General features: G+C 35.6%; 1 protein-coding gene across 1 annotated transcript in view; it reads right to left on the reverse strand.

Moving 5' to 3' along the window:
* The window catches only part of Il1rapl1 (interleukin 1 receptor accessory protein like 1), a 671,291-nt gene that overhangs the window by 295,522 nt on the left and 357,454 nt on the right, over nt 1-18,315 (reverse strand). The window contains exon 5 of the mRNA XM_052170237.1: nt 1,143-1,217. Coding sequence (XP_052026197.1) covers nt 1,143-1,217 — 75 coding nt within the window. The remainder of the gene's footprint in view (nt 1-1,142; nt 1,218-18,315) is intronic.

The following is an 18,315-nucleotide window of genomic DNA, read 5'->3' on the forward strand; positions in this document are numbered from 1 at the left end:
TTTTTAATAAATTCATACTCAAGAATTAATAGCTGCATGGAAAATAGATTCTTTTTAGTTTTAAAATTATGTGCATTTTCATTTTTGAATAATTAATGTAAAGAGTTCCCTAATAGAATCAATATATATTGAAGTATGTGTTTGAAAATGTTTTAACTTAATCACTAAAAGCAAATACATTTCTAAAGAACTTTGTTTTATAACTGTCATCTACCTATCTCTATCTTCAAGACCATTTGAAATAAATTTAAAATGTAACAAAATATAATATGCATTATATATTTTTATTAAGAGGAGATTTGATAGAACTGCATGTACCCAAACTGTACAAAAATCTCATGCTTTCTCCAATATAAACAGATTAAATTTCCAATGAGTATAGAATTTAATATTTATAGCAAATGCATTGTGTTCATTATCTCAAGTTCAAATCTACTAATTTCTTTATCAAAGATAACTTGCTCACAGTTTGGTAATGTATTATGAAAAACTGTAATTAGGATAATAATGACTTTCATTTTGGTATATTCATTACATATATCAAACTAATATTATGTACAAATTTCTTTTTGATTCAAGTTTTTTCTCAAGTTTTGCCCAATTCCTAAGAATTACATGTTTGCAGATATTATTGCAAGGTGTATGTAAACATGACCACTTATGAGAATTCAGCAGCATATTTCTAAAATATGAATAAGCAGTGCTAGGAATCAAACCTCAGGTCTTTTAATGCTATGTAAATACTCTACCACAGAGGTACATATATTACTTAGATTAAAATTTTATCGTGATTTTTCTCATAATACTGACATTTATTTTGATGAATTTGCACCTTTTTCTCAATTTCCAAAATTGTATATTCATATATTAGGGAGTATTACATGTCAAACAGTTCCACACTATTTTAAAATCAATTCAAACATCATAGTTTGAGGCTATAATATGCTATAATAATAACATTAAAATCTTAAGTTTATCTCCTTACCATTGTTAAATTTTATATGCATCGTTTGGTTTCAAAGAATGTATTGTAGGGAACAATGTTTACAGTTTGCAGTATAACATGCCTATCATTTAGGCTTATTTAGCTATTGAACTATACTGGAGAAAGGCACATTAAGTAGAACTGAGAAATTACTCACCTAGTTGAGTCTCTTGAATTGTCAGTTTACTTTCCATGGGATACAAAAGCTTAGGTGGCTTATCAGTCAGAGGAGCTGAAAAACAACACAAATAATAGTACAAAGACTTACAGTTATGATGCATGAATGAAAGAACACATTTAACTTTCACAAAACATTTTTCAAAGTAATGAGTTTTATCTTCTATGCAGTAACTTCAAGCAAAATGAAAGATATTATATTTTATAAGAGTAAAACATAATACATCCAGATTGATACTCACATGACACTGTGAGTTACAGAATCAGGATTAGTTAGTCCATTAAACCTATGACCATAGTTCCTAAATTTATACTTTTCTTTTTGTTTGGAAGGAGTGTTTTAAAATTTGTACTTTGTGAAAGAAAAATGAACTATATTGTAAAATATACTATCTTTTTTGGCATCAAATAATGTAATTCTTGTTGATGCCATTCCTAATTTTCATATGTTAAAATATGTTAACAAATGTTTCATATGTTAACAAAGCAAATATTTTCAAGTCATATTTTCTTCTTAGACTAAACCCTTTACCATTATTAACTGTTACATTTTGTGGCATTTGTTGCTAATTTACATGCTGTACTCTCTTTAAATTTAAGTTTCTACATATTCCTTTCTGTTCTCTTGTCAATTTCAATTATCAGCCAATAATTCAAAGACTTTGCAAATGCTATGGAGTGATTTTTCCTACTGGATACTTCATTTCTAGCTAAAGTAGATTCTCTGGAATATAGGCACATAGTTCTTCATGGAGCCTTCCTCCTTAACTTCTGACTGAATTGTCCAGATCATTTGAAACCTATCACTCCAACTTCTACTCGGTAACAAGTACAGAAATGCTCAATTAAGGGTTGCTGAACTAAATGTTTTTGCTTCAAGGACTTTCTTTCTTCTTATCCAGGAACACATGCCAGCTTGGTTGTTAACTGGAAGGCTGATTTAGATAGAACAGCTAGGACTTGGCTGCATGTAATTATTACCAGATGATCTAAGAATTCAGGCTGCTGAAGCAGCTTGCCTCCATGTCTCTTTAACAGAAAAGAGTTACTGCAAATGAATGATACATACCAACTCAGAAAACAGAGATTTTTCTGAGTTATTATTTGGGAAAACAACTTCATACATGATTTTCATTCCTTTTATTCATAACTTATTGAGCATAGCATTTATTCATCCTTATTACTATTAAGGTTTTAGAAATAAAGAAAACTTGGATAATAAAATGAATTAAATCACTTAAAAATCCCCAAAGATATGATATTTCTGTGGTAAACTTTAAATACTTTTATTCCATGCCTAAAATTATCTTACCATATTTCCCTTGCCACCTAATCATTTTATTCACTCAGTGTTGGAAAAATATATCAATGAACTAATCACATTCTTAAACTCTTCTATGGAATGACTACAGTGAACTTAAAAAAACAACTATATAATATATATGGTCCAGAAAATGAAATATGGTAGCTATTCTATTGGTTTTGAATGAGTGAACTTATTAATTAAATATCAGTTAGCCAAAATAAAGGAATAGAATAGGTAGATAAACATACAGACTCATCAGGTACTAAACTTCACTCCAAGTGGATCAAGGACCTCCATGTAAAACCAGACACACTGAAACTAATAGAAAAGAAACTGGGGAAGACCCTTGAGGACATGGGCACGGGGGAAAAGTTCCTGAACAGATCACCAATAGCTTATGCTCTAAGATCAAGAATTGACAAATGGGGCCTCATAAAATTACAAAGTTTCTGTAAGGCAAAGGACAAAATGGAAACCATCAAATTGGGAAAGGATATTCACCAACCCTACATCTGATAGAGGGCTAATATCCAATATATAGAAAGAACTCAAGAAGTTAGACCCCTGGGAACCAAATAACCCTATTAAAAATGGGGTACAGATCTAAACAAAGAATTTTCACCTGAAGAAATTCGGATAGCCGAGAGGCACCTTAAGAAGTGCTCAACATCATTAGTCATTAGGGAAATACAAATCCAAACAACCCTGAGATTTCACCTCACACCAGTCAGAATGGCTAAGGTCAAAAACTCAGGAGACAGCAGGTGTTGGCGAGGATGTGGAGAAAGAGGAACACTCCTCCACTGTTGGTGGGGCTGTAAGATGGTGCAGCCACTTTGGAAATCAGTCTGGCGGCTCCTCAGAAAACTGGACATGACATTTCCGGAGGACGTTGCTATACCTCTCCTGGGCATATACTCAAAGGATTCCCCGGCATGCAATAAGGACACATGCTCCATTATGTTCATAGCAGCCTTATTTATAATAGCCAGAAGCTGGAAAGAACCCAGCTGTCCCACAATGAAGGAATGGATACAGAAAATGTGGTATATTTACACAATGGAATACTGCTCAGCAATTAGAAACAATGAATTCTCCAATAAATAAATAAACAAATAAATAAATAAAACCAAAGAGACAAATTAAAGATATATATTCTTGGTTCCTAGCACCCACGTGGAGCTTCACAACCATCCATGACTCCAGTCCCAGGGGATACAATGCTCTGTTCTGTCCCTCTCACGTTAAGCACCAAGCATGTATGAGGTGTATATTACATGCAGGCAAAACACTCATACACATAAAAATAAAATCTTTTTAAAAAGGATCTGATACAGTATCATTAACTGTAGTGCCTGTGCTATGTATACATTAGATCTGTAAAACTTATTTATCTTACTTATCGGCTATTCATATGTTTTTTAAAGATTCATTTATTTATTTCATGTATGTGAATACACTTGTAGCTGTCATCAGACACCCCAGAAGAGGGCATCAGATTCCATTACAGATGGCTGTGAGCCACCATGTGGTTGCTGGGATTTGAACTCAGGACCTCTGGAAGAGCAAGCAGTCAGTGCTCTTAACCGCTGAGCCGTCTCTCCAGCCCATATTTGGTTTTTTTTGTTGGTTTTTTGTTGGTTTTTGTTTTGTTTTGTTTTTTTCCCGAGACAGGGTTTCTCTGTGTAGCCCTGGCTGTCCTGGAACTTACTCTGTAGACCAGGCTAGCCTCGAACTCAGAAATCTGCCTGCTTCTGCCTCCTAAGTTCTGGGATTACAGGCGTGCGCCACCACTGCCCGGCTCTAGCCCCTATCTGTCTTTTTTTTAATCAGTGTATACTATTTGTATAAAGTAAGGATTTCATTAGGTATTTCCATATTTATGGGAATTGTAACGTAATCTTATCATATTCATCCCTCCATTATTCTTTCTTATCCCTCCTACTTTTCCCCATAGTTTGGTAAAACCAGTCTAGGAACTAATAAGAAGTCCCGGACTGCTTTCTGTTACTGAGGTATACTCATGGCCCAATACTGCTACACCAACCACTGGCAAGGTTGGCCAGAATAAAAGCCCACACATCTATCTCTACCTGAACCCTGAGATTCCCTCTATGTTACCCACGGGTAGTCTTGGCTTGTAGCCTATCTCAAAATTTTTAGGCAAATGGTTTGATCTGGAAAATATCATCCTAAGTGAGGTAACCCAATCACAAAAGAATACACATGGAATGCAATCTCTGATAAGTGGATATTAATTAGCCCAGAAGCCCTGAATACCCAAGGCACAAATCACATAACAAATGACTCCCATGAAGAAGTATGGAGAGGGTCCTGATCCTGGAAAGGATTGACCTAGCATTGGAGGGGAATATAAGGACAGAGAAAAAGGAGGGAGGAGATCGGAGAATGGATGGAGAGAAGAAGGTTTATCGGACATATGGGGAGGGGGGATCTGGGAAAGGGGAAATCATTTGGAATGTAAACAAAGAATATAGAAAATAAAAATATTAAAAAAATAATTAAGAATGGGAAGAAGAAAGACACAGTGTAGAACCCACAACCCAGGAAGCACAATATCCTTAGAGAACATCAAGGCCCTTTCTAAGGCCAGAGGTGGGCATACTGCCAGGGACCTCCAGGAAACCTAGCCCTGAGGGGCATTTTCTCCTGGCTGCCTTAATGACGTACTGTCATTTCACACAGACGACACTGGAGTTGGTGTGGCAGTTCGTGGACAGTGCAGGGTCATTGTGGTGACATTGCTGAGACAGTGTGTCACCGGAAAAAAAATATATATTAGATAAATAGCGAAACATCATCAAATTGAGTGCTCAGAATATTCTATGGGACTAAGTTATGAAGCCCCTGTTAATATACTAGCTGGAGTTCACAACACAGAGTCTTGTAGAGAGAAGATTCCTCTCAGGTGAGACTTGGAGCTAAAAGAACAAATATCTGCAACAAGGTATCTGTCAAAAAATTCACTTAAGAAGACCCTTTTAATGTAGCTACCTAGTGTTCCCAAAAGAATCCTGGGCATTCTTTTGTTCCCTCATAAGATGTTTCTGAATAAAAGAAGGCAGATAACGATGACATTATATATTTTGTGTTCAGAAAGTCCAACTGAATGCCACTCAGAAGCTGAGGCAAGATGAAGTTCCCAACAGAACTTTTTCCCCAAGCCTGAGTTCCCCAAGGCAGAACACCCATCGCTGAACTTCTGACATTTCATTTCCACTACAGGTACTTTTGTAGGATGAAATAAGATAGTAACATCTGTTTAAATTTGTTTACCTTCCAGGTATTCCCAAGGACAAACTTACTTGTGGGGGCTGTTTTATACTCTCTGTTGCTAGGTTTGGGGTAAGAAGATAGTACAAGCAACAGGGTAGGGTCATGGAGGACACTTTGAGACAACGATGCTTGGGGTCGATGTGGAGGGAAGCAACCCTGCTTTTCAGTGATCTTTAGCACCATATGATGATTTACCCAAATAAGTATATTCTGTATAAATATTAAAATAGTTGGTTTGTTCGGTAAATCCACTCCATTAATAGGTCTCATGACTGTGTAGTTAGCAGTAGACAATTTGACAGTTTGCTTGAAAAGCAATGGAGAAAAATGTTCTTTGCACAAAAACATCCAACACTAGTCTGCAACAAGACAGGGAGATTGAAGAGAAAGACAATAAAATCTATATGTATCACATGTGCTCAGAAATAGAAAGCTGGTTTGTGGTTCCCTCTGTTAGCCTACCTGCTTCTTGGGCTGGTACTGGACTCAGAGAATTTTGTTTATTAAGAATTAGTACTGTTTGTTTCCCCTTTCCCGGATCCACCCTCCCCATATGTCCCATAAACCTTCTTCTCTCCATCCATTCTCCAATCACCTCCCTCCTTTTTCTCTGTCCTTATATTCCTCTCCAATGCTAGATCAATCCTTTCCAGGATCAGGGCCCTCTCCATACTTCTTCATGGGAGTCATTTGTTATGCAATTTGTGCCTTGGGTATTCAGGGCTTCTGGGCTAATTAATATCCACTTATCAGAGATTGCATTCCATATGTACAAAGAATATAGAAAATAAAAATATTAATAAAAAAGAATTAGTACTGTTAAAGTATGTCTAACTCCATTGATTTACACAGTGCTCATCATACTCTACAGAGTAGGACTTTGTACTGGGATTTCATGTGGTCACCATCATACCTAGGGTAGTTTTTATTTATCAGTAATTTACTTTTGGTTTTTGCAATACTGTTTTAGTTACATTAATTTTACAAAGGAATAAATTTGGCTGTAGCACTTTCTTTCCTCAAACCCTGTACCTTCTTCCGTTTCTCTAAATGGCTGCCTTTTTTTTTTTTTGGTCTTTTTTTTTTTATTTGATATAATTTATTTACATTTCAAATGATTTCCCCTTTTCTAGCCCCCCCCCCACTCCCCGAAAGTCCCGTAAGCCCCCTTCTCTTCCCCTGTCCTCCCTCCCACCCCTTCCCAGTTCCCCGTTCTGGTTTTGCCAAATACTGTTTCACTGAGTCTTTCCAGAACCAGGGACCACTCCTGCTTTCTTCTTGTATCTCATTTGATGTGTGGATTATGTTTTGGGTATTCCAGTTTTCTAGGTTAATAACCACTTATTAGTGAGTGCATACCATGATTCACCTTTTGAGTCTGGGTTACCTCACTTAGTATGATGTTCTCTAGCTCCATCCATTTGCCTAAGAATTTCATGAATTCATTGTTTCTAATGGCTGAATAGTACTCCATTGTGTAGATATACCACATTTATTTTCTGGCACTGTTGCCCAGTTTCATTCTGATTGTTTGTTTGATAGAATACGTGTGACTTTTCCCTGTAGCTGGATAATCTCACTTAATATATTTTCCGGATCCATGTATTATCTTGAAAGTGACATTATTTCATGTATTTTATCCATTGTGCTTCTATCATATTTTCTTTAAATATTTTTCTATTAATGAGTACCAAGGCCAATTTTGTATTGTTCATATTGTGAATAATAATGTCATAATAAAAACAAGGTACGTATATGGTACAATGATGTAGCTGGAGCAAATGGCATCTGTATTTTCAGTTCTTCAAGCAACCTCCAAATTGTTATTTTATAATATTTATACTAAGTGATGCTCTTATCAACAAAGTATAAAGCTTTATCTTATCCACAGTCTGGTGAGTATATGTTTCTTGTTCTAGTCAGAGCCATTCTGTTCAAGATTTTGCCTTGGAAAATGTGTATGTGTGTGTGTGTATGTGTGTGTGTGTGTGTAATTTGTAACCTGCCAAACACTGTGATTGTTTGGAATTTTGGAGAATTCACTCTAAGTGACATTGATCTGAGTTCAGTAATAAAATATCTTGGGACTAATTCAACTCCTGTGTTCTGAATGCTAAGAATCTGACATGCAAAGTGGCCCAATGCTTTGACAATGAAAACAAAACAATTTCAAACTAGAATTTCAGCAGGTCCTTTCCACTCAACACTTTTTTATGTGCCCTTTGAAAAGTCTGTCAGGCAGTCTCCCCTCAAGGTGTGTACAATCTGCTAAACAGTGAAAACTTGCAATTAAATCATCACAACACAGAGCAGCGAGCTGTTGCAATGCAATCTGTTATAATCTAAAATTGTCACATTTTGGTGTTATGACAGATATCAGTTTGAAACATTCCACTTCTGAGTTACCTTTCTTTGGTAAAAATGAATCAAAGTTTCTACACAGCACAACAGTTGAGCAGCTCATCTGAGCCAATAGCAAAATAACTGTGACTAGGAGCTAGTCACTAAGGTTATGATGTATCTCAGTTTCCCAGTATTTTGAGTCTTACAAAATTCATTTTTGCAAATGAAGAACTTTCACTCAATGGCACATTATTTGAATGATTTTGGCATGTTATGATGCTTAATGCCTATCAGCTTAATTGAATTGAATTGACAAATGACAGAAGTTGGAAAATGACAGTTCTAATGGCCAGCAAAAATAATCTCTTAGAGAAGCATTTATTCTCTGTATTTGCAAAGGTAGAATTTCATATAGCTCTGAAAACAATTACTCATAAGGAAAAACAGCAGTCATTTCTTTACTGTCAAGAAAATAACATATCTGGGGGATACTTTTCTTTTCCTTACATATATAAAAAACATGTAAAAGTGACTCAGGAACTGAAGTCACAGGAAAACAAGACCTTATCCACTCTAGTGATATGAAACACAGTGTGATTTTTAAATCATAATCATGTTTTATCTACCCAAAGCACAATTATAATGGAACTGTTCTTTCATGAGATTTTATTATAGAGTTTTGTATTCTCCAACAAAACTATTTTCCGGCATTCATTTTATTCTTTAGAATATTGTATCCAGTACATTAAAGCTAATATAGTCATTAAAATGATAATAGACCTCTTGTATGTCTCAGTTAACAAACTGGTTTTGTAAAAATGCAGAATTTAAAGTAATTCCATTTGCTTACTGAATATCAGTTATAGAAACATTTAGAAGTCAATAACTAAAAAATGTATATAGTGTTGGTTGCTTATCTGTGTTACTATTCCTTTATTCAGAGTTTTTCTTCTTTTTTCCCTTTCTTTCTATTATTTTTAGGATAAGGTTTCTCTGTGTAACAGTCCTGGCTGTCTTGAAACTCACTTCATAGATCAGACTGGGATTAAAGGATTGAGCCACCATGCTCAGCAATTCGGGGCCTTTTGATTTGTTCACTTCTTCTGCATTTAAATTATGGGGCAGTGAAAACTTGAATCCTTTCTCTTTACATATAGAAGAATAAAATAGAGTAATATGTCCAGGATTCTTGGTTCTTTTTGCAGTTCTTATAGAAGATGGAAATGAACATTATCTAGCATAAACACCCCTTTCTCTGTATAACAATTGCATCTATAGTCTCTAAAATATTACCAAACATACCTTTTTATTCTTGCATCCTACACTAATCCTATGACAAAATAATCCTAAATAACTTCTATAGTGTATTTTATACATTTATATAGTTCCTTTTCCTCTCTGTTACCTAGAAGTGTTTTGGTAGAGTAGGGAAAATCATACACTTAATGATTTCTAATTCTACTAATTCTAATAATTTGATAAGTTGGATAAATTAACATATTGAGGATGAAGTCATCTTGTATGTGAAGTATGATATAGATAAACTTCCCATACTGGTTCATGTGAAAATACAACAAGATAATAGTTTAAATAACTATGTAGAACAAATGTAAAGAAGCTGTAAGAGTACATATTAATATTTGGAAAAATATCACTTAGAATTATATTGTTTGTGAAATGATGAGTTAATATCTAAGGGTACAAAGTGCTTTAGACTGAACTTAAAATTATTCATACTTCATACAGTATTTTGAAGGTCAAGGTAAATGATTTATCTTTAAGAATTCAATGTACAAACAAATTGTGAATAGCATTAAATATGTCTCACAATGTGCAATGATTATAAAACGACTCAACTTTTAACTGTTAACTTCAAAAATTGGATTTCCTACGACCCATGTATTCTTATTTACAATTCAATTTGATGAGTATTTCTATCAATTGATTAAAATAATAACTACTAAATTAGAAATAAAAGAGATGATGGGAGATGATTCAGTTGGTAAAGTGCTAGCTGCATAAGTAGAAGCACCCCAGCTTGGATCACCACCACCCATGTAAAAAGATGGGGGCAAAAGAATGTGCTTGCCAAGCCAGTGATGGGAAGGTCACAAGAACATCCCTGGACAAGGGACAAGAAGGGGACGAGAAGATCCCTGGAGCTTATTGTACAGCCAAAACAATCATAAACTGAACTCCAGGTCCAATAAGAGACCTGATTCCAAAAAACAAGATGAACAAGGAAGATACTCAATTTTCATCTCTGGCCTCTACATGAACACTTCCTGGCATATTTATGTACACCTATGCATATGTGCACATACACACATACACACAGAAATAAAGAATTAGGTTTAGAATTATCCACAAGGATGCTTATAAATGAGAATATATTTCTGGTATACTATGTTAAGTCTGATACTTGGATAATTTCTCTATAAATTTGTTTTAGGTTCATCATCAAAAACTGGTAACAACATTATTCATAGACAGTTAAATACATCTGAGACAATTACACTGACCACGTTTAACAGTGGTTCATTTCTGAACAAATTATTTTAAACATAAATCTATAGCATTACTTTTCCCAGAAAATAAAATTGTTGGGTCATCTGTAGAGTTTGAGGTCTTAATGAATTAGGTAGGATTTCAATTCTGTTTTCTTTGGCCTGGATCAGTTAAATTATCATTTATGATGATGGAACATAGATTGTAAGGAAGCTGTAGAGTGGATAGAGTGGATAAATAGTGTCATGGCCAATGGAAAAGAAATGGGTGGGCACAAGAGGACATCAACATATTACATGGGAAATCCATGTAGGAGAGAAACTGTTTTGTCATTTATCTCTAATATTCTGAAATTATGTAATCTCCCCCTTTTCTTATAATTGATGATGGTGGTGACTCACAGTAGCTATGGAGCCTCAGAAGCGTCAAGGGTAAAAGAATAGAAAAGCTATTGAATACCAAAGTCCAGGGAGAGCAGAGTACGCAAACAAGACATATACAATAACATTGTATTAAGAGTCATGTCAAATAACATTAATAATGTATTTACACAAAATATATGCGTCAATGAAAACCAAGGAATCCATTTTATTGACTGGATTCTAATTATTACACTGAGTTTGATAAGTTTGTTTACAATGAAAATAAAGCAGCATGCATTCACTCAATCTGTAAGTCTTTCTTAAGCATCTCTTCTTTGTTTAAAATTGGTGTCGTTACTAGGGCAGAGACAGACAAGATTCCAGCTTTCGGGGAGCAAATCTTTATAAAAACAAAAGGTACAATATAAACACCAATACATATCTAGTGCAATGCAGATGATAAGAAGTATCATAAAACTGATGCAGGTAAAAAGATAGAAAGTAACACGGGTCCTATTTTGGGCAACTGTCAGAAAAGAGTGTTCTGAATGAAGATCATTTAAGACAGAGGACTGAGAAGGATGAACTTTGTGAAGATCTAGAGGCATAAGCTAAGACCAAGACATGAATCCACATGACATATTTGATGAATGTTAAAGAAGGTTATCATAATCATTTTCAAATAAGAGCAGATTTTAAAGATGATCAGAGATAGTCATGAACCAATACAGGCAGGACTTTTGGAACAAAAAAAAAAAACCAGGAAGGATTTGGTTTTTATTCTAAACATTGTATGAATGACTTGAGGGTTTTGTGAAGGTGAGTGACTTTGTTAGTATTGAAGTACCAAAGCTCTCAGGCATTTTGATGTTTGAGTCTAGCAGGACTGAGGTGAATGAAAATCACAGAGCCAAGCAGGTAGTGAGGCTGTCAGGCAAGCAGCAGGACATATAAGCAGTCTGAAAGGGTCATAGCAGTGGTGGCAGAAATGGAAAGGCATTTTTCCCCTTTAAGAACTTATTTGGTAGATTTCAATAGAAAATTTCAGATAGACAAAATGTGTGATGCAAATGGATGCCTATGAGTCAACAAAGATTTTCCAGTTATAAGCCTGAGCAAGTATGTGACTGCCATGTAATCTAATGATATAACACATATATTAAAGTTAAAAGCATATACTAAAGTGATAGATATCAAAGGAATAGATAGAATAGAGGAATAGATATCAAAAGATATGTCTGTGTCTATGGGTATATGTATACATGTTGTCTATAGCATGCCTATGCTCATTGAGGCCAGAGAAGTGTTGGCTGTCCTCTTGTCATTCACTTCTTGTTCCCTTTGAGAAAGGGTGTCTTCATGAATCTGGAGTTCCAGGCTTTCTTTTTCTGTAATCCTGGCAGCCAACAAAGCTCAGCATTTTTCTTTTTGCTGATTTTCTTTTTGCTCATTTTTCATTTTTCTCAATGGTTTATTATGGTATTTGTGGGACCACACCCAAGTTTCATGCGGGTGCTGGGATCTGAACTCGATTCCTTACACTTGCATAGTGAGTGCTCTTCAGTACTGAGCCATGGTTCCCGTGTTGAAGAAATAAGTTTTTGAAAATGAGTTCAGGCACCTTATTTATGCAAACAAATTTCATTCATTTTCTATTTCAAAAATGAGTTACATATGGGTAAGTAATTTTAGTCCCTAAAAACTGAGGAATTGATCCTTTTCAGTTTCTTATTCAATGTTAACTTTACACTTATTTGTTATTCTCTATTTTTCACCACACACACACACACACACACACACACACACACACACACACACACACACATTTCTATCTTAAAGTCCAGCTTCTACTGTCTATGCGCCTACTAAACTCACCTAGATGCATGGCAAATCATCCCACAGTCATTCAAATATCTGCTGAACCCCAATTTTGGAAAAATGCGAGCGAGGAGAGAGAGAGAGAGAGAGAGAGAGAGAGAGAGAGAGAGAGAGAGAGAGAGAGGGAGAGGGAGAGGGAGAGGGAGAGGGAGAGGGAGAGGGAGAGGGAGAGGGAGAGGGAGAGGGAGAGGGAGAGGGAGAGAGAGGGAGAGGGAGAGAGAGAAAACACAGAGGGTAAATAGCAGACATCATGGGTAGATGTAGAGTAAATAAATCATTTCAATGTTTTAAATTTCATTCTTAAAACTCTAAAAAGTCTCAGTGCAGATTTTACATGAATGCAGTTTGGAAGAATTCTAACTGATTGCATATCTGATTTTAAGCATTTAAAGTAAATTGTTGTGTATACTCAAAGATAAAGTTAAAAATGGTGAGAAAAAGAAAACAATGCACGGCTATCTAGTGAAATTATGATAAACCCTAGGAAAAGGATGCTGATTGATATAACTGCTATAATCAAGAAGGTGAGCATGCCAATTACTGTTTTCATTTCTGTTGACAGGAAAATATAAAACAAAAAAAGCAAATCCCGATGGTTACTAATTAGCTTTCTGGCACAATGATTAATTCTAAAAAATTATATGTAATCCAAGGGAAAGCATCTTCTGTAGCAATGAAGGTATGCAAAATTATTGTAGTATATTATTTTTTCTATTGGCATATAAATGGCTTTAATGGAAAAATTAATAAGCAACGTTTTTATGAAATGTTACATTTATTTGTTATTCTCTATTTTTCACCCCCCACACACATTTCTATCTTAAAGTCCAGCTTCTTTGAAAGTAAATTGTAGATCAGATGAATGGTATCATGTTACCACTAAGTATCAGCAAAAATTATTTGCTTTTCATGGGATAACATCATAAAACATTACAGTTCCATAGCATAACAGTGCAATCTAGTGACCCTCCAAATTATACTGAGTTGGTTTATTTACAGTTATATTACAGTATATTTACAGTTTATATTACAGTATATTTCTGTAGAATGTTACATTTCATTAATTTTTTTTACTCATAACATAAAGTCCTGTATGTCTACTAACTAGAGTGGCCCTATGTTTTTAATAATTAGGGTTGTCATGAGTAGTAGGAGGTGTTTTTTTTTTTTTTTTTTTTTTTTTTTTTTTTTTTTTTTTTTACAAAGAATGTTGCTAAATATCTTAGAACATTTAGAAAATCTTCGTAATCTGCGTCAAGGTATATATGGCCCTTCAAGTGTTTGATATTTGATTAAAAATAATGTGTGATAACTATGTAATAAAAGTGGTGTTGTTACCTATATTTCAAGCCAAAATTATACAAAGATCACAATTATCTGGTAGATAGAAATCTACTGACAACACAGACTGAAAACACAAGGCATCTGAAGCTTCAATCTGGCCTGTCAGAGTAGCCCACAGTCAGCAGAGTTATGAAAAGCTTAATAAGCTCGGCATGCAGAAAGGTAAGTATGCAGTGGATACATGAAAGACAAAAGTAGGATGAACTAGTGAATAAGCCATCTACTATCCTATCTTGAAACTCCATAAAAGCAGTAATCACTGTGAAGCCCTCTTCCCCATACCCAATAAACTAAAATCAAGAATTTCCTCCTTACGCCATGAAATAAGCCTTCAAATACAGAGCAATACTGTGTTCCAAAACATTAGAAATAACTTTTATAATTATATACTATATATTATATAATAATATATTATTTTTGTCTAAATTATGTATTTACTTTACATACTAATTACAGCTTTCCCCTATCCTCTCCTCCCAGCTCCCCCCCTTCTCCCTAGAAAAGGGGAGGACTCCTACAGATATCAACCAGGTTTAGAATATCAAGTTGCAGAAAGACTGACTAGCTTTACCTTCTCCTATTGACATTAGACAAAGCAGCCTAGTTAGGAAAAAGGAATCCAAAAGCAGGCAACAGAGTCAGAGTCAGACTCCTACAACTGCTGTTAGGTGCTTCACATTACTACAAAGCTATACATCCGCTACAAATATGTATGGAGTCTAGGTCCAACCCCTGCATGCTCTGTGCTTGGCAGTTCAAACTCTGTGATCCCCCAGGTTAGTGGGCCCAGGTTAGTTGGATCTGTAGGTTTTCTTGGGGTGACCTTGACCCCTCTGGCTCCCTTAATCCTTCCTCCCAATTACTATGAAAATAATAAAAAAAAAACTTTTAACTGTTGAACTACTATAAAATTAATTTGAAGAAAAGAATTATTGATAAAATTATACTTTAATAGTTAGAGAAGCTATTTGTAAAGAACAAACTTATTTGCAAAAAGTGCTTAGCTCAAATTTATGTGTTTAATGACTGACAATATATATTCAATGGATCTGGCTAGGGATTATCTTCAAGTAGGACATATACCACCTCAATGTATGATTATACACGGACATGGCCTCCTTTGCTTTCTTTTATTGACAAAAAATAAGTAAACTTGTGTTGGCTGAAACTGTTAGCATAAATTCAATCCTCATAAGACACTAAAATGTAAATGTATGATTGGAAATACACATATACATATACATACAAAAATAAGTCACCGTGTTTCATAGTATGGGCTTACCTTATTTCTTCTGACTAACAGTTTTCTATGAAGTAACATACTAAGAAACTTTTCCAGGAATGTCCAAAAATGGTCAGTGAGAATAAAAGTCAGGATGGAAATATTAATCTTCTGGTTTTACTAATCACGTTTTCCATGTCAGCAATAGCTTTTCAGAATTTATATTGTCCCTTGTGGTTTCTCTTTTTTAAATTAGCTATATTCTTTATTTATTTATATTTCAAATGTTGTTCCCTTTCCTGGTCCCCGCCCCTGTAAATCTCATAATCTATCTCCCTTCCCCCTGTTCCCCAATCAACCCACTCCTGCTTTGCTGTCCTGGTATTCTCCTACACTGCTGAATTGAGTCTTTCCAGAACCAAGGGCCTCTTCTCCCTTTGGTGTCCAACAAGGCCATCCTCTGCTGTCTGTGTGTCTGGAGCCATCGGGTAACTCCATGTGTACTCTCTGGTTGGTGGTTTAGTCCCTGGGAGCTCTGGGGGTACTGGTTGGTTCATATTGTTGTTCCTCCTAGGGACAAACCCCTTAAGCTCCTTGGGTCCTTTCTCTAGCTCCTCCATTGAGGACCCTGTGCTCAGTACAATAGCTGGCTGGGAGTGTCCACCTCTGTATTTGTCATGCACTACCAGAGCCTCTCAGGTGATAGCTATATTGTGCTCCAGTCAGCAAGTACTTCTGGGCATAGATAATAGTGTCTGATTTTGCTGGAATCTCTGATGCTTTGAGGAATTTTGATAAATATGCTCATGAAGTTTAGAAACAGGGATGGAAAATTTAGTGTTAATTTAAATTTAGTAAAATTGTTTAGAACTAGACAAATTTTGAAAATGTTATGTAGGGTTTGAAGTAATAAGAAAACTGAAATCATGGACAGTGATTCCCCCAGAAGCTCCATTATTGTTAAGAATTATTTTCACTATTCTGGGATTTTTACTTTTCTAGATGAATTTAAGAACTGATCTTCCTATACATTTAAATTGTATTGGGATTTTGATGGCGCTTGTGTTGAATCTGTAGATTGCTTTTGGTAGAGTGGCCATTTTTACTATGTTAATCCTGCCAATCTGTGAGCATGGGAAATCTCTTCATTTTCTGACGCCTTGTTTGGTTTCTGTCTTCAGAGACTTGAAGTTCTTGTCATACAGATCATAGAGTTACCCCAAGATATTTTATATTATTTGTGACTATTGTGAAGGGTGTTACTCTCCTAATTTCTCTCTCAGTCTGTTTATCATTTGTATAAAGAAGGCTACTGATTTATTTGAATTAATTTTATATCCAACCACTTTGCTGAGGTTGTATATCAGCTGTAGAAGTTCTCTGGTAGAACTTTTGAGGTCGCTTATGTATACTATCATATATTCATCTTAAAAAATGCTCAACTTCATTAGTCATTAGGGAAATGCAAATCAAAACAACCCTAAGATTTCATCTTACACCAGTCAGAATGGCTAAGATTAAAAATTCAGGAGACAGCAGGTGTTGGAGAGGGTGCGGAGAAAGAGGAACACTCCTCCATTGCAAATAGTGATACCTTGACTTCTTTGCCAATTTGAATCCCTTTGATCTCCTTTTGTTGTCTTATTGCTCTAGCTAGAACTTCGAGAACTATGCTATGTTGTGCTTACAGACAAGGGACTATCATGACTGCCCTCCAAAAGGCCCAACAAGCAAGTGAAAGAGTCACAGTCACATGCAAATATTTATACCCAACCAATAGACAGAAGCTGGGAACACCTGGGATTGAATTAGGGAAAGGCTGGAAGAAGCTGAGGAAGAAGTAGGCCCTATAGGAAGACCAGCAGTCTCAACTAACCTGGATCCCCTGGATCTCTCAGACACTGGACCACCAACTAGGCAGCATACACCAGTTGATATGAGGCCCCCAACACACACACAGCAGAGGACTGCCAGTTCTGGACTCAGTCAGAGAAGAGAACTTCACCCTCTAGAGACTTGAGGCCCATGGAGTGTGAAGGTGTGCTGTGGTGGGGTAAGTGTAGGGACATCCTCTTGTAGACAGGGGGTAGACTTGGGATGTTGAAGAGGTTGTACCAGGAGGTGATTAAAGTCTGGACTGTAAGAAAAGTTTAAAGAATAAAAAAATACTTGCTACCAAAAAATGTATGCACAACAACTTTTTACACTATGGAAGTTAGTATAGGAAGCCGATTGAGCTGTAGTGTACAGGTCATCATCCTCTTAAATTTCTCCGTGTTTTGTGACTCAAATATGTGGTATCTTTAGCAATATACAGAAATTTAGTGTGACAGATAAGCTTCAATATTACCACAAGTTTCCCATTTAAATAATTATGCAAATTAAAAAGAAAATTGGTTCAGGTTTCTTAAAAATATTAAGATGCAAGATTTTGTCTATTTTGGGTCAAAATAATTAGAACACACACGGAAGAGGGCTTATGGGACTTGCGGGGAGTGGGGACCCAGAAAAGGAGAAATCATTTGCAACGTAAATAAAAAATATATCAATAAAAAATGATAAAACACACACACACACACACACACACACACACACACACACACACACACACACACACACACGAAGTTACTATGTATAGCTCTGATTTTCCTGGAAATCACTTTGTAGACCAGCAGGTTTTTCTCCAACTCACAGAGATCTGCCTGCCTCTGCCTCCCAAGTGCTGGAATTAAATGGGTACACCACTACCACCCCAGAATATTTTTTAAAACATATTTTCATTTCCTTTTTAATTGGATGAATATTTCCCCTTGAATTTGTGTCTGTTTGCTTTCTCTCTCTCTCTCTCTCTCTCTCTCTCTCTCTCTCTCTCTCTTTCTCTCTCTCTCTCTGT

This window comes from Apodemus sylvaticus, chromosome X, assembly GCF_947179515.1.
Source record: "Apodemus sylvaticus chromosome X, mApoSyl1.1, whole genome shotgun sequence".
Classification (NCBI taxonomy): domain Eukaryota; kingdom Metazoa; phylum Chordata; class Mammalia; order Rodentia; family Muridae; genus Apodemus; species Apodemus sylvaticus.